Source organism: Crinia signifera, chromosome 4 (genome assembly GCF_055691185.1).
Source record: "Crinia signifera chromosome 4, ASM5569118v1, whole genome shotgun sequence".
Lineage (NCBI taxonomy): Eukaryota > Metazoa > Chordata > Amphibia > Anura > Myobatrachidae > Crinia > Crinia signifera.
Genome location: NC_139220.1, coordinates 301,242,991 through 301,264,164, shown reverse-complemented (window position 1 = coordinate 301,264,164; position 21,174 = coordinate 301,242,991). Strand labels below are relative to the sequence as shown.

Below are 21,174 nucleotides of genomic sequence, written 5' to 3'. Positions count from 1 at the left end.
TGCTGCATATCATTTTAATCAGCAGAAGCTGCTGATGCCCCTAGGCATTCCAAATGCCCTAGGCAATTGCCTAGTTTGCCTATGCCTAAGGCCGGTTCTGTGTAGGGTAAATACTGGCTGCTTTTGCATGCAGCCCACAGATGTTAGACCGCATTTTAGATTTCAGTATGAATGCACCCCACACAAATCTAAATCTCTCTGCCCCATCTGCAGTGCAACATGGTTTTGCCCACTTGCGTTCTTTTTGCTTTGCCAACAAAGTTGAATCAGCCCCTACAAACAGTAGCACTTGGTGATATTACTTAGCACCACAATGGAGCATTATTTCAGCCTCTCCAGCCAAGGCTGAAGGAAGAGGTGAGCAGGGCTGCACAATCATCGCTGTAACCTTTGGAACATGTAAATGACACAAGTGCTGGGGATAATTACAGCCATGTTACAGGCTGGATACAGTCAGCCACAGAACCTGTGTAACGTATAACGGGTAATAATTACAGGGATGATATAGTGATACTGACGGAGAAGCCAGTTTCACCAGGAAAGACACCCAGAGAAAACGCGGCAAGCATAACCAAGGACACTCTATACCCGGCATGTCCAAACTATGGCCCTCCAGAAGTTTTGTCATTATCGAATGCTATAACTGTGGCAAGGCATGATGGGACATGTAGTTTCACAACAGCTGGAGGGCCATAGTTTGGACATGCCTGCTCTATACACTTGCCCTAGACCAGGGATTGGTAACCTTTGGCACTCCAGCTGTTGTTGAACTATACATCCCAGCATTTATACTACCACAATACCTCTTTTAATTGTATAAGAGGAACTTTGGTGATATAAATGGGTAGGCGTTAACGTCTGGTGGTATACAATGCGATAGGAGAATCTGGTTTGGTATATATATGAATAAGGAGGCACAAGTTTCGTAATATAATAAGAATGAGTAAGAGCTATCTGGGTTGGTACTCTAGGAAATTCTTGCACAAGAGTATGAGATTATACAGTAGTAGTAGTAAATGAGTAACAGGTACTATTTGGTACTCTGCTGCCATTAATCAACGAAAAGGGGATCTGGTTTGGAACTCGGGATAATAAAGGAGTAGTGTTCAATCTAGCTCTCGCCATTTTTTGAAAACCCATGCAGTTACTCTTCCGTCTGGGGTGCCCCTGTCCGCTGTAGTGCTTCTAGCACAGTGTGGTCTGTTTATCAGCACTGATATGCAAACCAAATCTGTGCTAGAAACACCACAGCAGACAGCGACACCCCAGGCAGGGAACAGGAACTGCAGGAGTTTTCAAAGCTGGCGGGTGCTAGAATGAACACTAAAGGAGGGAGTATAGAGGAGTGGGAAACCTGGCAGTTCTAATGTCAAACGAGAAACTGATCTAGCAGAACAGAACAGTAATACCCCTTTCAGGCATACACAAAAATACCAGGATTTTTCATGTGCATCATCCCAGGACTAGCGTATGTCTGGAAGGCCCTACCAGGGACTATAGTCCACTAAAATCCCAGGTTCTGCACACCTGCAATTGACCCAGGATTTTAAACCCTGGGTACAATCCTGGGTTATTTAAAATCCCAGGTCAATTGCAGGTGCGCAGGATGGGTGGTATGTCTTAAAAGGGGTATAACAGGTAGTATTTGGTACTGTGGTATCAATGAGTAAGAGTTTATAGAGATAACAAGTACTCGTACTACTGTGGTAGTAATAAGCAATCAGAGTCTTTAATCTGGTAATATATAGGAATTACCAGTAGGCTTTGGTACTGTTTTAGTAATATAGTAGCATGGCAGTCTCTGGTCTAGAAGTGTAGAGGAGTAACACAGGTGCTTTAGTGCTCTGGTAGGAACAGTAAGGGTTCTGGATCTGGGATACAGTTACAATCCCGGCGGTCGGGATCCCGGCGTTCAGAATCCCGACCGCCGAAATGCCGACACATTCTCCCTCCGTGGGTGTCCACGACACCCCTGGAGGGAGAATAAATTAGTGTGCCGAGCGTAGCGAGGCGCCGGGCCCGCAAGGGGGGGCGATCCACGTCCCCCCCTTGTCGGCATTTCAGCTGTCGGTACTCCGGCGTCGGGATTCTGAACGCCGGGATCCCGACCGCTGGGATTCAATACAGAATCCCTGGATCTGGTAGCACAGATGAGTAACAGGTTGTATTTGGAACTCTGGCGGTAGAGCAATAATGAGTAAAATTGGCTCTGGACTGATAGTATAAAGGAATGACAGCCACGCGTAACATATTCTAGTAGTAATAATGAGCAAAATGAAAATATGAACTGGTAGGGATAATAAGAGAGTCTCTAACCTGGTGGTATAGATGAGGAACAAGCACTATCTGGGTACTCTGGTAGTAATAATAAGTAAGGATCTGTGGACTAGTGGTACCCTGTCTGTAATAATTAGTGAGTCTCTAATCTGGTAGTATAGATGAGGAATATGTATCATGTAATCCTCTGGAAGTAATTAGTAGGAGGCTCTGTGGACTGTAAGCATAGATAAGCACTGGGTATTAATTAGGGGAGTGGTTCTAAATCCCGGTGGTCGGAAATCTCGGCGTTCAAAATCCCGACCGCCAAAATCCCAACAAAGGGGGGTGCGTGGATCGCCCCACCCACCCCCCCACCCCCCTCCCTTGCTGGCTCGCTGAGATCACCACGCAGCGGGCCCAGTGCCTCGCTACGCTCGGCACACTCATTTATTCTCCCTCTATGGGTGTCGTGGACACCCACAGAGGAAGAGTGACGGGATTTCGGGGTCAGGATTTTGAACGCCGGGATTGTAACTGTATCCCTTAATTAGTATGGTAGTGATTATGGGTAAGAGTCTGTAGAATTGTAATCAGGTAGCAGTAATAATAAATAATGTGGACTAGTAGCACATATGTATAACAGGAACTAATTGGTACTCTGCAAGTAATAATGAGTAAGATGGTCTGTGGATAATGAGCACATAGAAGTAACAGGTAGCACAGAGGAATAATGGGTTCTAATTAGTACTCTGGTAGTAATAAGGAGTAAGTGGTTCTGTGGACTTTAACATACAGGAGTAACGGGTGCTGGACGGGATCCCGACAGGCATTCACCAGACAGCCGGGTTCCTGGCGGCCACCCGCTATTTTCCCTTATGGGGGTCCAGGACCCCCATAGCGGGAGAATAGAATAGGGGCTTAGTTGCGCTCAACATGCTGTCTGGGTCCGGCCAGTCGGGAACCCGACGTTGGGATAATGAATAATAATAATAATAATAATAAAGAGGATTGTTTGCAAAAGTACGTAAAAAAAGGATTGTAAGCTTGCGAGCAGGGCCCTCCTACCTCTAAGTCGTTTTGTTTAATCACTATTGTTTCCAATTGTAAAGCGCAACGGAATCTGCTGCGCTATATAAAAAACTGTAAATAAAATAAATAATGTGCACTGGTAGCATTCAGGAGTAACAGCAGTAGTAACAATGGGTAAGAGGGTATGTGCACTGGTAGCATACAGGAGTAACAGCAGTAGTAATAATGGGTAAGAGGGAATGTGCACTGGTAGCATACAGGAGTAACAGCAGTAGTAATAATAATGGGTAAGAGGGTATGTGCACTGGTAGCATACAGGAGTAACAGCAGTAGTAATAATGGGTAAGAGGATCTAAGAAGTGGTAGCATAGGGGAGTAACCGTAATTGGTAGTCAAATTCTGGGAATAATAATTAGTAAGAAGGTCTGTGGGGAGCAACATGTAGTATTGGTACTGGTATGCTAGTACTAGTCAGACCAGCTGTTACTGTGACTGCGTGGCGGTTCGGGACCACGCTCAGTAACCCCCGGTGCAGTTAGCCCGGTGCCTCCCCCCGTTACTAAGCTTGTAGGTATACCCATGTGAGCAGGGGGTCACTCGGTTCCCCTTTCCTCTGGCCGCTCATCTCCGCTGTGTCGCCGCCGGCTCTTCCTGCACTTCGGGGAAAGGTAGAAGAATCCAGGCCCCGCCAGGCGAAGGTAAACTGTATATGTCCAACTTCGGCCTCCGTACTAGACACGGCTGACTTACACTTCCCGTAACCGATCACATGCGCCCGCTTCTCCAAACTCCTCCAATCAGCGCGCAGCTTGTGCCGGTTGCCATGGTGAAAAGGACCGCCGCATGCCACTTTTGCCAGCAGTGGGCTGCCCCCGGCACTGCCTGATGCCCCAAAAGTTTTACCCTGCTTTTTTTTTTTTTACACATTAATGATAATATGTGACGTGTCAGAGTGAGACACATGCAGCCTGTGCACATCGGATTAAATTACGGACGGTTCGTACACCAGTCCTTCTCAACGAGGCTTCGTTCTCAGGAGTTATCTCATTGCATGGCTAGTGTTCCTTAACCACTTGTCCCTATTTTTAGTTGCTCAGTTTTAACATTTGCTTCTGTTGAGTACAGCTCTGTCTTCTGTGTTTGATGCAGTCTGGCTGCCTGGTCTTATTATCTTGGCTTTATAAATTATTAGCTGCAATAATATTTTGCAATTAACTGACTTTAAATTTGATAGTCCTGTGATTGAATATTTATGGGAATCATTGCTTCTAAATAAGGGGGCCTTATTCTAATGCGCTCGCTCCCTTGCGCGTTTGCATGGGGGAGCAAGGTTTTGCTTATGCGAATGTGCATTTCTGCGCATGGGTACAAGAGTATACACATGTGGGCAGAGGGGGGGGCGTGTGGCGGCGGCGAGGGGATGCGCCCATGGGTACACCCAGCATTTCATGTGTGTTCCCATGAAACCGCTGGGCATTCCCATGGAAATTAGGGAGTGACGCGGCTGCCGGGGGCGGGCAACTGACATCACCGGATGTCAGCTGCCCGTCCTGTTCCCGTACAGGGGTCATGCAAAGCTAAGGATCCTGAGAGTGTTTTAGTTATGCGTGTATGTTCCAAATCATTCGATGGTCACTGATGGCGGCTGTGTGGGCGGCGTTTAATCCACACCCAATGCTGAGTAATTTGCAGCGTTGTGTGTGTGGAGCAGAATAAGGTCCAATATGTATTTGAATCTCAATGTTGAAATGTTGATTTATATAATCTACTGGAGATGTCTGTGTCTTATATTTTGAAGAACAGGATTTTTCACATCCCTTCACCTGATGGGTTGATTTCAACCGCTGATTGTAAATGACCTGTAAGGGTGAGCAAATTCCTGGGCCACCTTCCTGTGGGGGATCCCCTGATTAGATGGACACATGGATTGTACATCGCTGGACACATGTTGCTCACCACAGCATTAGTCACCCCAGCCTACACTTTAAGACAAGCCCTGGCGGCTTGCAACTGGGACCCAGGGATGCACTGATCAATACAAAGTACCTGGAGCCTGGGTTGGACTGTCCTACACGGGTATATAGCCACTAGGGATGGCCATCGGTGCACACACCATCGATGCACCCAAACCCCCCTCCTCTTGGCAAGTGCCTTAAATTATGACAAAAATAGCACTGGTATACAATATGATCAAAAGAGCGGCCAACACATCATGCAGTGTAAGGGACAGAGCAGAGCTGCTGCACATGCCTAGTGTACCAGATTCTTCTACCACATTTACTGTATGTGTGGATCTGAGCCCTCAAACATCGCAATGGACCAGAGAGCAGCTGCCAGGAGGAAGAGACAGGAGCCTTACCATGAAGTGGGAGATTGTGAGCTTAGAAAGTACAGTACAGGTTCTATTATGTTTGTGTGTTTATTTATTATATGTTTAACCTTTTCCTGACCAATTATTTTATATATGCAGTGTATAAAAAAAGACCAATTTTCAAGGCTGTTACCGCTCCCCCAGACTCCCGTTCTTACTCCAATGCGCTGCAGAGTGGGAGATTTTGGATAACATTTGGAAACTCCCCTCTAACAATCCTGCGTTTGCCACTGCCTGGAGGGTCGACCTCCCAAGGGTCAGGTTTCACACTATGCACCTGAATTACACATTATACCTATGCTACCTTATACTGCGCAGGATTGCCCAATATTGATGTCAGTAATGTATCTTTATTAAGGAATACAAAAGAACTGGTGAGGAAAAAGCATGCCAATCTCTGTTCCTCCCTCTGCTGAGTAATCTTAGATTTCGGGCAGGCCAGGCTGCATCCCCTTCCGTTCTCTGGGCTAATAGGGGATTAACCTCCCTTAGACCTTTTGAGGACTCTCACTCAGAACCCTCAGACTTTTACATGGACTGTGGCTGATTTGGAGTTCCTGGACCGCTACCCTATTGCATTCTGTCAGCCTCAGCTTTACACTAGCTCAGACATCACACATTCCTCTCCATTCCTCTCCATCAGATCACTTGCTGAGCCAGACAAGTGAACACTTATCCAGGTGACCAATTGTATGGGCGATCCACTTGAATACCGGCATTTATTACCCTAAAACAACTCTTACTACCAGAGGCGGGGCCATTTCGGGCCAGTTATCAACCGATTGAGACAGTAGCATAGGCTGGGTGTCCTTCTCTTTTGGCTTAGAGGAAAGAATCACACACACTTTCCACCCTGTTTATAGTTTTACCACAACGTTATTCTATAAAGCTGATACCCCTGAGGAAGCCCCTTGTTGGGCGAAACGCGTTGGGTGAAAACAGCACTTTTTGTCTAAAAAGACTTTTAATAAAGAGAATAACACCAAGTTATGGACATTGTTTACTATATTATGGACTAAAGTTGAGAAGTGCGCCATTCCACACTTGTTCTCGTATCTTTTCTAATTCCCCTCAGCCAACAGGGGTATTGTGGAAACAGGCAGCAAACTAATAATCTCTCAGAATTTAGCGCGAAAAAGAAGGGGTTTGGTTGATATATATATATATATATAATGGTTGTGGCTGTTTGCTACAATATGTCGGCAAGACAGAACGACAGTTTCGCGAACAAATGGCCATGCATAGGTCCTCTATAAAAGCCGCACTGTTAAAAGGAACCAGTGAACAACCTGTGGCCAGGCACTTTGCAATAGCTGGCCACAGTGTCTCGACCATCAGATATCGCATTATAGACCAGGTCCCACCCTCCAATAGGGGAGGGGATAGGGGAAAAAAGCTGTTACAAAAGGAAAGTGCCAGGATACACAGGTTGGGCACCCTGGCACCCAGGGGCCTGAATGAGCATCTGGGACTAAGTTGTTTTTTATGAAAGCAGTTAACACAGAGAGATCAACTCATTGGCAGTCGGGAACCACTAGGTGTGCCAATGCCTCAGTATATTTATGTCCCATTTTGAACCCTCCTAATATAGGAAAGAGAGTACAATGTAAAAAGTAGACCCAGGATAGGAGGGATGCAGTTAAAATCCCGGCGTTCAGAATCCCGACGCCGGAATCCCGACCGCCGAAATCCCGACACATTCTCCCTCCTGGGGTGTCCACGACACCCCTGGAGGGAGAATAAATTAGTGTGCCGAGCGTAGCGAGGCACCGGGCCCGCTGCGTGGCGAGCGCAGCGAGCCCGCAAGGGGGGGCGATCCACGTCCCCCCCCTTGTCGGGATTTTGGCTGTCGGGATTCCGGCGTCGGGATTCTGAACGCCGGGATCCCGACCGCCGGGATTCAATACTGAATCCGGATAGGATCTACATGTAAACCAAAAGTCGAGGGCCATAGAGGAGGTTGTTTTGGGATCACCGGATAAGTTTAGCTTTAAAATATCATGACCAGCAGAGCAAACCATCCAGAATGGAGTGATCTTAGTTAGGGTCTTCAGGAAACTGAGGCAGATTTCATTGAGATAAATTTTAGGGGGAAACACTAGTGATATAACAGCACGTGATTTTTTTAATACTATGATCACGATCTAACACGAGCAACTAGGTATCAGTGGTAGGGAGTGAACAAACCTGACACGGTTTTACGTTTGAATATTTGCACATGTACAGTATATGAATGCAGGTCATCCTCTTATTGTATTGATTTTTTTGTATCTGCACAAATGTTTGTCACCACGGACACTGTAACCATGTTACCCAGTGTTGTTGCACAGGTTGCCAGGGAAACCGTGTACAGAGCCGCGACGTCACTTCCGGGCGACCGAGGCTGGCGCCGGGAAGACGTAAGTTGGAAGATCAGCGGCACCTGCGCGGACCCGAGCTCCTATAAAAATGGTGAGTGTACACTTGTATAACTGTTCTTGATAAAAGCGCTACATGCGCTGAAACGTTGCACATTTGAGCTGCCTCTGTGTTATTCATTTAATCCGGGACCGAGTGCCACCATCGCCGCGTATCTATATATATATATACTAGGTGATTCATCGCGCCCTACGGGCGCTCTTCACACCGTCGTAAGGGGCTGCGCCCCCTTAATTTGTGAACATTTGCATATGAGAAAGATGGTTAGAATTGTATGAAAGATGGCCTGTATTGCAACTTAAGTTATAGGTGAAATGTGTTAAATAGAGAGCATATGATGTGGAAGGGGGTGTGTATTGTTTTGTTTAATTAAAAAGCGGTTACAGAGTAAGATGTACATTGATAGTGTGGATGGTACAGTGACATTTGTGGGTGTGGGGGGGGCTGTGTGTGCATGCTGTTTAGGTGTGTGTGTGCAATAGTATAGTAGGGTGTTTCTGAGTCAACGGCTCCCCACTGGCGGAGGTCACGACACAGGAAAACAGGAGGCTGGGTAGTGATAGGGGTGTGTGGGCATAAGGGGGACTAAAGAGGAGGGTGGGTGATACTGTGCAGCTTCTGCCAGTGGGTGAGGGTCCAGCGTGGCAGTACAGGAGTACAGGATGGTGGCCCTTCGTCAGTGTCTCCTCCTACTGGGTGGGAGTTAGGGTGCATGAGAGCAGGAGGCTGGGCTATGAGGCATGTTAGGGGCATGTGGGCAAAACAGCGTCAGCGACTCCCCAGTGGTGGAAGTTACGGTTCAGGAGAGCAGGAAGCTGGGTAGTGATAGGGGTGTGTGAGTATACGGGGTACTAAAGAGGGGCTTAGGGGTGCCGTGAATTGCGGGAGGGGCGCGGGGGTGCTGTGAATCAAGGGAGGGGGGGCGCAGGTGTCGGCGAATCGCGGGAGAGGGCGGGGGTCCGCAAAGCGTGGGAGGGGGCGTGAATTGCGCGAGGGGGGGTTGCGAATCGCGGGAGGGGGTGCGCGGGGGGTCCGTGAATTGCGGGAGGAGGGGGCACGGGGCGCGATGAATCACCTAGTTGGTTATATATTCTTGTAGAAGGATGGTAGGATGTTGCTGTGATTCAGAATGCATTTACATAAACAGTAATAGTAGCAGTAAAAGGTCTGACTTAAAACACCTACAGTAAAACAGAACAGGTGTTATATATTATACAAAGAATTGGTTGATGATGTGTAGGTTGACGTGCACATAGGCCCTTATTCAGATCTGATTGCAGTACAAATTTGTTCTCAAAATGGGCAAAACCATGTGCACTGCAGGTGGGGCAGATGTAACATGTATAGAGAGAGTTAAATTTGTGTCAGTTATTATGTTTCTGTGCAGGGTAAATGCTGGCTGAATTATTTTTACACTGCAATTTAGATTTCAGTTTCAACACACCCCACCCAAATTTAATTCTCTCTGCACATGTTACATCTGCCCCACCTGCAGTGCACAAGGTTTTGCCCATTTTAAGAAGAAATTGGTACTGCGATCAGTTCTGAATAAGGGCCATAGTTCATAGTTGTCACTGGAAAAAAATTGCTACAAGAAAAAATCAACAAAGAAAGTTCAACACATGTAAATGTTGACATAAGTGTGGCACTTCATCGGTGTCCATGTCGACACATGAGAATGAATATGAAAACATTCCAAAAAAGAAAAAAAAATCTTCAAAAACTCATGTCAACCTTTTTCATTGTCGACCATAGCCGTGCCAGTGTTTTGCATGTGCCATTTAATCCTGGGGTTGCCGTGAATCGCGCGCGGGGGTGGGGGGGGAGGGAGGAGGTGAGGGGTGTCCGCGAATCACGGGAGGAGGGGTCATGGGTGGATGCCGTGAATTGCGGGAGGGGGGGGTCGCGCGGGGGGGTGTGGGTGCCGCGAATTGTGGGAGGGGGGGCGCGGGGGGTTGCAGTGAATCGCGGGAGGGTGGGTCGCGGGGGCGGGGGGTTGCCGCAATGACAGGAGGGGGGGTCAGGGGTGGGGAATCGCGGTAGGGGGGGTCGTGGGGGGCACCGTGAACTGCGGGAGGGGGGCCCGGGGGTTGGCGCGAATCGTGGGAGGGGGGGTCGCGGGGTGCCGCGAATCGCAGGAGGGGGGGGTGTCACGGGGGGGGGGGCGCGAATTGCGGGAGGGGGGTCGCGGGGGGTGCCGAGAATCGCCACAAGAAAAAATCAACACAGAAAGGTCAACACATGTAAATGTGGACATAAGTGTGGCACTTCATTGGTGTCCATGTCGACACATGAGAATGAATATGAAAACATTGAAAAAGTGAAAAATAAATCTTGTCAACCTTTTTCATTGTCGACCATAGCCATGTCAGTGTTTTGCATGTGCCATTTAATCGTGGGGATGCCGTGAATGGGGGGGGGGGGGAGGGAGGTGCATACCTCCCAACATGACCCTCTCCAGGAGGGACACATTGCTCTGCTTCTGGACTTTCTTCTTAATTTATGGATTACCATCACCTGTGCTTAAACACCTTTCTTATCAATTACCCTGTTTAAAACAGGTGATGACAATCATTAAATTAAGATGGAAGTCCACAACCCAGCGTTATAGCTCCAGACACACTTTGAGTGACAGATGTAGCCAAATATATAAGAGATATATATATATATATATATATATATATATATATAATCATTTGTTAAGGGTCTCGACTCACCTGAAATTCATGTACCATAAATGTACCATCAATGTTGTCAATTGTGTCTGACATCGACCACACCATTTATGTTTTAATAAAGCCATTTTACAAATTGTAAAAATCTGTACCTTACTGTTGCACAATACACTAAGTTGGAGGTTCCCTAATAGCGCTCTCTATATCTATTTCTCGTGCACATATATATATATATATATATATATATAACCTCCGATAACACAGGCGTCACTCCAGGTCTTTGGTGAAAACAACGTGATATTTATTTTATCCTTCTAACGATCCGTTAGAAGGATAAAATAAATATCACGTTGTTTTCACCAAAGACCTGGAGTGACGCCTGTGTTATCGGAGGTTGTATCAGTGGCAGCAAGGCCATTTGGGAAGGCACCCGGGCATATACAGCTGATTGAGCGAGGAGTGCCGGACACCCCACACGTTCTATATATATATATATATATATATATAATCATTTGTTAGCACTTATATAACAAACGTAAAAGGCTATTTATTTTTATAGTGCCACATACTACTCTGGACATATAGGGCCTGATTATGGGAAGGGTGACAGGGGGCAGCTGTCCTGGGGCCCCCACACATTAGGGGCCCCTACATACTCCCCACCACAGCCAGTGACAGCACCTTCCCTCCGCTCTGCACTGTGCTCCCCAGTCACAGCACAACCTGCTGAGCAGAGCCCTGAGTGTAGGACACAGAGGAGAAGCGCAGCGATGATACTGATTGCAAACTCCGTCTGTGTCCGAGGGGGGAATATACTAAGATAGCAGTTCTATTTTTTTTTTAGCTCTTTCTAGAAGATAGTAGATAGTATCTGGTTGGTTTCCCATAGCAACATCCCATGCATACCTCCCAACTTTGTAGCTGCAGAAATAAGGGGCGCGGCTTATGTAAATGAGGGGCGCTGCTTATGCAAATGAGCCACATCCCCGTTTTCGGCTGGGAATAGACGTTGTGCGCATGCGCACAGCGTCTATTCTGTCAAATTGGGGGGCTCCCAACTGCCCCCCCCCCCCCCCGCAGCGGGACACCTCCGGCCGCGGGTGGGACAGCGGGACAGGACCCGGTAATCGGGTCCCCGGTAATGGGTATGCCCATGTGAAATAGAACGCCCATCTTAGTAAATTCCCCGCCCCAGGGCTTTGTGCACAACTTTTGTGCAACTGCCGGTCCTGACGCCTGTCAGGTTCCGGGATCCGGCCAGTGGAATGTAAAAAGTTTAATTTGAATTACACTCGAGAGTGGCGAGTTTCTATTGCAGCGTTGCAGTCAGCATTTGGTTGCTATGGGCAATGCCTCACTTTATCTCTCTCTCAGAGGCTTGATACATCTACCCATACCAGTGGTTCCCAAACTGTGTGTGCCGTGGCTCCTTGGAGTGCCTCGGGACACATGCAGGGGTTCCCTGGGTTGGTCGTCCAGGACCAACTCAAATTATTATTGGTTAATTATTTATGAGCAAAACCAGTGCTGGTGGCTGCCAACCAGTGGTCGAAGTGGAAATTTTGAAGTGGGGGTATGGAAAAGTAAAGAGTGAATATAGTGCGCACCTTCGGACACCCCCCTGTCCATCAACGTCCCCTGCCAGACTGCCCCGTTGTACAGGGGTATTACAAAAGCACAATATGCACTGCTGAGTGATCAGAGAGCATCCTGAGGGGAAAAAAAAAGTTTTTTTTTTTTATCTTCAGATTAAAGTGGCGGTATGGCATACCCCCGTATACCGCCCCACTTCGACCACTGCTGCCAACCATAAAATGTGGACAAACAGAAGCAAATCCTGCCCTTCACCACATAACTGACCCTAAGAATCGCATATAGACCCAATCTAAGTACATTTTTTTTGGCATAGGGGTGCCATGAACAAATTCTGATACTGCCGTGATTCAAAATAGATTGGGAACTCCTGACCCATATGATTAACGGTTCAGACTTATCCAGCCATACAGTATGTCTCTCGTCCAGAGGTGTGTGGGTGGGTGTGGATCGTATTGTCGACACTACTTAGGTCGACACCGTTGGGTCGACAGACAGCAAGGCCGACAGGGTTCTAGGTGGACATGGTTTTAGGTCGACAGGTGTCTAGGTGGACATGGTTTTAGGTCGACAAATGCGTTGGGTCGACATGGGCTAGGTCGCGAGGTCAGCATGGGTTTTTTCACTGCTTTTTTACCTGAATGTCGACACAGTCGACATGGACACAGTTGGAAGTCAACCGCAGCCCCTCGCATCGATCGCTTTGCTCGCAATGCTTCGGGCACGGTGCCTTTGTGTGCTCTGCAAACTATTTTATTCACCCACCACGCCCTAGTGGATGGTAGGGTATGAAATACCGCCTGTCGGCACATTTCGGCTCAAAAAAACAGTAAAAAAAACATGTAGACCTCGCGACCTGTTGACCTAACCCATGTCGACCTAACACATTTGTCGACCTTGTCCCATGTCGACCTAGACACCTGTCGACTTTCATCCATGTCGACCTAGAACCCTGTTGACCTTGTTGCCTGTTGACCCAACGGTGTCGACCTAAGTGGGGTCGACAATACGACCGTATCCCGTCTGGGCCCCCTTCTCTGTAGCTGACTTTGGCTGTAGACTTTGGGCACTAGGGAGCACTGTCCTAGAGTCTAATGCGCATGCACAGGTCTCCATGGAAACGGTGTGGCAGACATTTTAACAGTGATTTTCTTACTGCGCATGCCCAAGCCTTGGTAAAATGGCCGTTTTCCTGGTAATTTCTGCAGTGCTGAACTCCGTAGGGGAAGTACTTGAAAACAATGGGTGCAGGATGTGCAGTGTGGGCCCCTGTGGACCCTGGGTGCCCATGTGCGCTCTACTCTATGGAAACAATTATAAATTCACAAGTGCTCCTGCCATGGCCATCACAGATGGTGTAATGGTTAGCATTACTGCCTCACAGCGCAGAGGTCATGGGTTCAATACCCACCATGGCTCTAACTGTGCGGAGTTTGTATATTCTCCCCGTGCTTGCGTGGGTGTACTCTGTGTACTCCGGTTTCCTCCCACAATCCAAAAATATACTGGTAGGTCAATTGGCTTCCAACAAAATTAACCCTAGAATGTCTGTGTACATGTGGTAGGGAATATAGATTGTAAGCTCCACTGGGGTAGGGACTGATGTGAATGTTCAATTATACTCTGTAAAGCGCTGCGGAATATGCGTGCGCTATATCAGAAACTGTTAATAAATAACATGGAAGATGTTATTTCCTCTATGGCAGCTACTTGTCGGATGTAGCTTTTGAGCTCCTGTTATGAGGTAAAAAAAAGAATTCTTCCAGTTCCTGGCTAAACATCTAGCAGCTGCAGGAACACGTGAGTCTGGCTTTTTTAGACATGTCCACAGACATAGCTTCACCAACATCTGCCACCAGTATTTAGGGCACAAACCACCTCAGTCTGTCTGGATTATAATACCATCTGTAGTAGACTGTGCAGGAAGTTTCCTGGCGATTTCTCCAGGTCAGGCGTCCTTGCGAGGACCCTGGGGAAATGTGCAGCTCTTTTCGCCTGGGAAGGCACTGATTTGCCAATAGGTCAGCCTTATGCATCTTTCCCAGGCCTTCCCGGTACCTTGTGGTTTAATGGAACCATCAATGCACGTACTGAGTGACAGAGGAACATTTATTAATAAAGGCGTGTACACATTAGTAGATATATCTACGGATAGATCGTGTTCTCCATACACGCTGCCCGATCCGTCAGGATTAACATCAAAAGTGGGCGGACGCATTTGCATGCGCCCGCTCAGGGAGCTGTCAATCACTGGTGGCTGTATGGGCGGTCGTGATTCTCCTGTACACACAGAGAGATGCGCTGGTATATCTTTAGATATATATTGGGCATTGGCTGTGTTGCACAGCCAATACGATATCTGTGGACAATATGGTCCCATATATATCGATGGTGCACACATAATTTCACAGGCCGCTGCGGCAGGACACGGCGGGCTGCGTACTCACCCGCTCGTGCCCGCCAGCGCCTGGCCTGTGTGCAGCTGCTTCAGGGGTCTGGTGCCGGTGGACGCTGTGTCTGGCAGCAGGGGGAGCGGGACGCACGCTCTGGAGCCGGGTCTGTTTCTGGCGGAGCTGGGAGGCCGCCATCTTTGTTGTGGGCAAAGAACGTTCTTAGGCAAGGTTAGGAGTTCCTCCCCTTCCTGACAGCTTAGCCAATGGCAGCTTCCTCCTAGGTATATAGGAGGGCTGTCTAGGCTGATTCCCTGTCAGTACAAAGAGTCTCCAGTGCTTGCTCCATCTCTGGGAGTTCTCCTGGCCATCCTAGTGTCTATTGGAATCCCTGTCCTGCTTCCTGTGCTCTGTAGCCATCTAGGCCTCCGTGCTGACGATACAGTCCTTCACATTCCTCTCGGGCCTGTTCTCAGCATCTCCAGTCTTCATTTACCTTCAATCTTCTCCGTGCCTCTATAGGATCCTTTTGACCCTTCCATCAGTCACAGTCTTCACAGTGTTCCTGTCATCTCCGGTTATTCCCAATCCAGCAAGAATTTATTGCTTACTATTAATTTAACCCTCGGTTATTCTCAAAGAAGTATTTGAGAGTGTTGATGTTTTGTTTCCATTGATGAAAAGATCAATCATTAAACCAGCTCGTTTTAACCCTACTTCCTTTGACTCATCTGCTTCTCCTGTGACCCACATGACTCCATCCACTCCGCCACCCGTGACACTTAATGATGGTCCATCGATATATATCCTCAGTTCTATCGAAGGTACCTTAAAATGCGGAAAAATATCAGGGAGTATTACCACACTTCAAACTGCACAACCTCCTAACTTACCTATGTGTCAAGGTGCCCACACACTACAGCAATATTTTTTGACCAAAGGATGGTGCTCACCTACATGAGCGAGCATCGGTAACGAGATTGCGGGTACACACTTGCCGATATTGTTCACAAAATCGCTCGGAAAGCCCTGGGGCTTAAGATAAATCTTAGTCAAATTGTACTTTTTGCACCAAATCTTTTGTACAGGGCAAATCTTAAGATCTTTGTAGTATGTGGGCACCGTCAGTCACTTCAGTGCACAGTCTCCGCTGCTGAGCCACACTCTCCACTCCCGCGTGGCAATGACCGAGTTCAGCATCTTCCTTTTGTCACAGGTACATAAATATAGCAAAGCACCCGGAGGGTTTGATCCCTAAACAGGCACCATCTAGGACCAGTTCAACAGGAGCGGTGACTACAACGGGCTGAGTCAGAGAGGTAAATTTACTAAAGCTTCTAAAAACGAAAAGAGGTGATGTTGCCCAACCAATCAGATTCTGTCTATCGTCTATCATTTTCTAGGATGCAATAGAGAAATTATAGCCAAAATCTGATTGGTTTCTATAGGTAACATCACCTCTTTCAGTCAAATATGGGGAAAACCATTCACAATGCCACAGTTTTGCCATTAGGGCATACTAAATCTGGGACAGGACTTGCTGGGATGTGCAGTGCCACTGCAGTTGGAGGGACGCATATCAGGGTTGCCTACCCTCCTGGAATGGCCGTGGGGGTCCCAGAACTCTGAGGCCTCCCAGAAAGAGGGACAACCCTCCCGAAAAGCCTCCTGGCTCCGGCAACACACCCCTCTCCCCTCGGCATGGGGGTCCACTGGTCAAATGATGCAAAGCATGCCATTTTAGCCTCACCTACAGCAGTGCAATGCATTAAAAACGGCATGGCATGTCGGGGGGTGTGTCTAAAATGGTGCGATCGCTCTGGTCACGCCTTCCAACAAGTATCTTCCCCCGCCCTACCCCTTTTCACTCCCCGCGGCCCCGCCCACCCTGAGATGGCTGCCCTCTCCTGGAAAGGGCAGCCAGAAAGTAGGTAAGTATGCCACATATTGAATACCCTTCCTTTATACCCTTTAATAGGCTATTTACAGATCCTAAATGTAAGAGAGAAATATGATGTCTTAAAATGGCGGCCATTTAATTAAAACTTTATTAAGCTTATATAATATAACCAAAAATGTGGACAAAATAGTGAAATAGAATGTAAGAATTGTAAATAGTGTGCGTGTGATTTGTTCGATTGCTCCAAATGAGCGCACACAGCTGGTAATATGGGGGGAGATGAATGAAGCCTATGGCAACCAATCAGCTTTGACGTAACATTTATCCAGGGCAGGGCTGGGCAACACCGGCCCTCCAGATGTTAGTGAACTACACATCCCAGGATGCTTTGCATTAGTTTTGCTATGTGGCCATGCTGAAACTGATGCAAGGCATGCTGGGATGTGTAGTTCATCAACATCTGGAGGGCCGGTGTTGCCCAGCCCTGATCCAGGGCATTCTAGACAATTATAGGTAGCAGCTAATTGATTGCCATGGGAAACTTCTTTTCCGGCTCAGTTCTATACTCATTGCTTCATACGTCTACCCCGAATGTCACATATATTTATACAATAGACGGTACTCTTTACCTAGAACGGCGCCCAAGATTTGGATCTTGGGCATCGCAAGGTAAAAAATTGCGTCGGTCGCATCGCATGCGACCAAAAAATCGCTTGCGATGCGACCGACACGATTACCGCGATTTTACATAGGGAACAATGTTAAATGGCCCAATTGACCCGATTTTACATAGGGAACAATGTTAAATGGCCCACAGAGCCCAAATAGCCACCCTCAAGTGTAAAATGGCCCCCCCAATTGTTAACGCCACCCCACGATTAACGTCAACCCGAAGCGTGGCGAGCATCCTCCGACCTTTTCATACCCCCACTATCCACGTCGGCGTGGAGTTGAGAATAGAAAGTGTGGCGAGCGCAGCGAGCCACCGAGCCCGAAGCGTGGCGAGCGGACTCGGATACCTTCACAGGTATCCGCGTCCCCTCGCGGGCTCCACAGGTATCCGCGTCCCCTCGCGGGGCTGCCACGCTTCGGGCTCTGTGGCTCGCTGCGCTCGCCACACTTTCTATTCTCAACTCCACGCTGACGTGGATAGTGGGGGTATAAAAAAGGTCGGAGGACGCGTACCGCCGCCCCTCGCGGGCACGCTGCGCTCGCCACGCTTTGGGTTGACGTTGATCGTGGGGTGGCGTTAACAATTGGGGCCATTTCACACTTAAGGGTGGCTATTTGGGCTCTGTGGGCCATTTAACAATGTTCCCTATGTAAAATCGGGTCAATTGGGCCATTTAACATTGTTCCCTATGTAAAATCGTGGTAATCGCGTCGGTCGCATCGCATGCGATTTTTGGTCGCATGCGATGCGACCGACGCGATTTACATTTTAACATGCATTTCTATGTGAAATCGCGGGCGTCGCATCGCATGCCATTATAATGGCATGCGATGCCCGCGATGGGCGCCGTTCTAGGTAAAGAGTACCCAATAGACACCCCCTGCCCGAAAAATTTCAGGCTACCCCTGCCAGCTGCCACCACAGATCTGTGGTTATGTCAGGGGTTGTGCTGGCCATTGCCGGTTTGTTACACCTGCCCCAAAATACAAACGTCTCGCCCAAAATGGCCACTTCTTCCATTTATCCCTAATAACTGTCTCCTGTAAGGAAGGGGGACATTTTAGGAGGGGTATTTTCAATGGGGAAGGCTTGACAGACTTGTCTGCAGGTCCAGGCAGAGGTGCACCATTCGCCCGCAGACCTCTAGCGCCTGCAAGCCACCCAGCGCCTCCAATCCCACTGCAGGGACTATTGCTGCACCGCTGTTACTTACTAATGTATTTGTTCAGAAGTCTCATCCTTTGTATTATGCATTTACAGATCCTAAACACCAAAAACACACTGAATCAGCTGAAAGACTGAATCCAAGACAGTTCTACATGCTGTCCTCATAATTCTACCTCATTGTCACCGTCAGACGAGACAGGAAGTCTATAAAGCCAACGCTCCGTCCCGTTTCTCCAAGAACACAAACATTTACCTGAAATATTTCCATTCTCCTTGCTGATCAACTCATTGCCGCTTTGAGCTTATTTGTGTTCCTTCACATTCAGCAAGCCCAGACAGAGGCTCCTTCTCGTAACCCTCCTAAATTATTCTGTGCCCCGGCCAATGTTGTCTAGCCACCTTATAAGAAACACATGAGTCAAAGCTGTCTGGTTTCTGACACTTTCACTGACTGTGAGGACAATACCTGCAGGGGTGATAAGATCTCTAGAGCAGGAGATTCTCACCTGTAGCAGTCACCTTTCCTATAAAGCTGATCACACTAATTCATGTGTCAAGTTCCTCTACTGAAAGTGGTAGAGTGTTATCACTCGCTAGAAATGGCGGAGACACGGTGGAAGTGGAACCAGACAAACTAAATTTCGGACCCAATTCTCCTGCGAGCCACCCGGTAGCCCCCTCGGGAGGCTCCCATAGAATTTGGCACTTGGTGTGCCATTTTTTACATTTGATCAATCACATGCGATTTATCACATGTAAAAAAAAAAACAGGGAGCTAAAGGGCAGTGGGGCGGACAGCGGGTACAGCAGCAGTGCCGGTGGAGCAGGCCGTGGTGATGCCAGCGACGAGCAGTTGGGTGGACGGCGGGTGCAGCAGTGCAGTGGGCATGCAGCTGCAGCTATTAGAATTTTAAAATAATGTGTCAAATGACTGGCAGGCCGCTGATTGGCTGAGAGTGCTCTATCTCAGCCAATCAGAAGCCGGACAGTCATTTGACACATTATTTTAAAATTCTAATAGCCGCCGCTGCCAGAGGTCGGACGTCATCGTACATGCTGCACGTCCACACTGGTACTATAGTCGCCCAGTGTGTATGGACCTTTAGTCTTATTAGTGATAGCTATGCTTTAGGTGATGGTTACCATTTAGTTTTATTTAATGGTGGTTATCCTTTAGGATGGTGGTGGTTTACCTTTAGTTTTATTAGGTTGTAGTTATCCTTTAGGTGATGGTTACACTATTGGTGTATTGGATGGGGTTTATCATTTATTAAGTGATTGTTATCCTTTTGCTGTATAGGGTGGTGATTATATTTTAATGTCTTGGTTACTTGTTACATTATAACATTTACAGAATATACAACAGTGCAGATAGATAAGTACTCAATGCTGAAACACGTTGAGGTTTAGGGCAATAACAACACATGAAACAGGAAAAGAAATCTGTACCCAGTAAAGCGAGTGATTAAACATAAGTTCAGCTTCACAGAATTCTGATGACTTATTTAATTTCCAGGAAAAGACAGTTTGAGACTGACTTAGTGAGGACCCATAATGTAAGACGTTATTTAGGGACGATCTTATTTCTGGGGTTCCGAGATAGTTTGAAAAAAATCTAGAGCCTTCATTAAAGTATTTTCTTTTTCACAGGACTTAACAATCGACTTTTCATATTTATTATATTGCTACATATTTAAACCTTAATACCGAACCAAGATGAGTTAAATATTAATCTATAATGGTTGTAGCCAGCTAATTAGAGGTTCTGTGCTTGAAATTAATGGATACTATACATCATAATAATATGGCACATCTGTCCTCTTCCAGTCTCTTGTATCATACCCCTCTAGGTGCCAGGAACCAGCCTGTCCATGGCATTTATCCCACCAGTTTTCTAGAACCTTGCCTTTTTGAATATGGTGCTGCCACCACCTAGTTCTCTTTACATTTCAGACTTCATCTACAAATTGGGTTTGTCCTTGCAGAAAACAGCAATGGGCACCAAGACCTCAGGGAACCTAGAACTAATATTAAGGATGACTGTAGGTTCTGTATGTGAGAACGGGCCGCAGTGGAGCCTGGACATATCACTTCTACAGCCCTGAATGAGTTGGGAAGTAAGTATTGGTGGAAGATGGGGCAGTAGGATCAAGCTTTCCCCGGGACGCCTAGCAACCTTTCCCCAGCAGTGCACATCAGACAAGGGACGGTCATCTTCTCATGTGTAGTAGTTATTGTGCTAGGACAATGCTAATTTAGAGCCCAACCAGATTGGCACAACAGGGGCTTGGCATACTGTAGGTGGGTGGCGTGGGGGCGTGAACATGCGATAGTATAATTGCTTCTGAAATACAATGCTCTGATTACTGTCAGGGAGCAGAGCTACACCCCCAAACTGCCCATTTTTGTGGATGACAGCAGGGGGAGCACTCTGCCTATTCCCAGACAGTAGACAAGTATGAGTAGGAATGGCCATCGTTGACATTGCCATTGATGGTTTCCATTGATGACAAAGTGTAACTGGCCATTGATAGTGGCATACTATGCAATGGATGGCCATCAATGTTTTTATCTATCGATGGGCATCCGTTTTCTTTGACTGATTGGCCACAGGTGTCGGAGGTGGAGCTATGCTCCATGTCACGGACCCTTGGGGAAAAAAAAAAAAAAAAACATCTGGTTCTCCCCTATCGATGGCA

At 47.5% G+C, this 21,174-nt stretch overlaps 1 protein-coding gene across 1 annotated transcript in view; it reads right to left on the bottom strand.

Annotated features, from left to right (window-relative positions):
• Window positions 1-4,053, bottom strand: part of HOOK2 (hook microtubule tethering protein 2) — a 43,451-nt gene extending 39,398 nt beyond the window's left edge. The window contains exon 1 of the mRNA XM_083185264.1: window positions 3,866-4,053. Within this exon, the coding sequence (XP_083041390.1) occupies window positions 3,866-3,913 (48 nt within the window). The 5' untranslated portion in view covers window positions 3,914-4,053. The remainder of the gene's footprint in view (window positions 1-3,865) is intronic.
• Window positions 4,054-21,174: the final 17,121 nt, after the last annotated feature.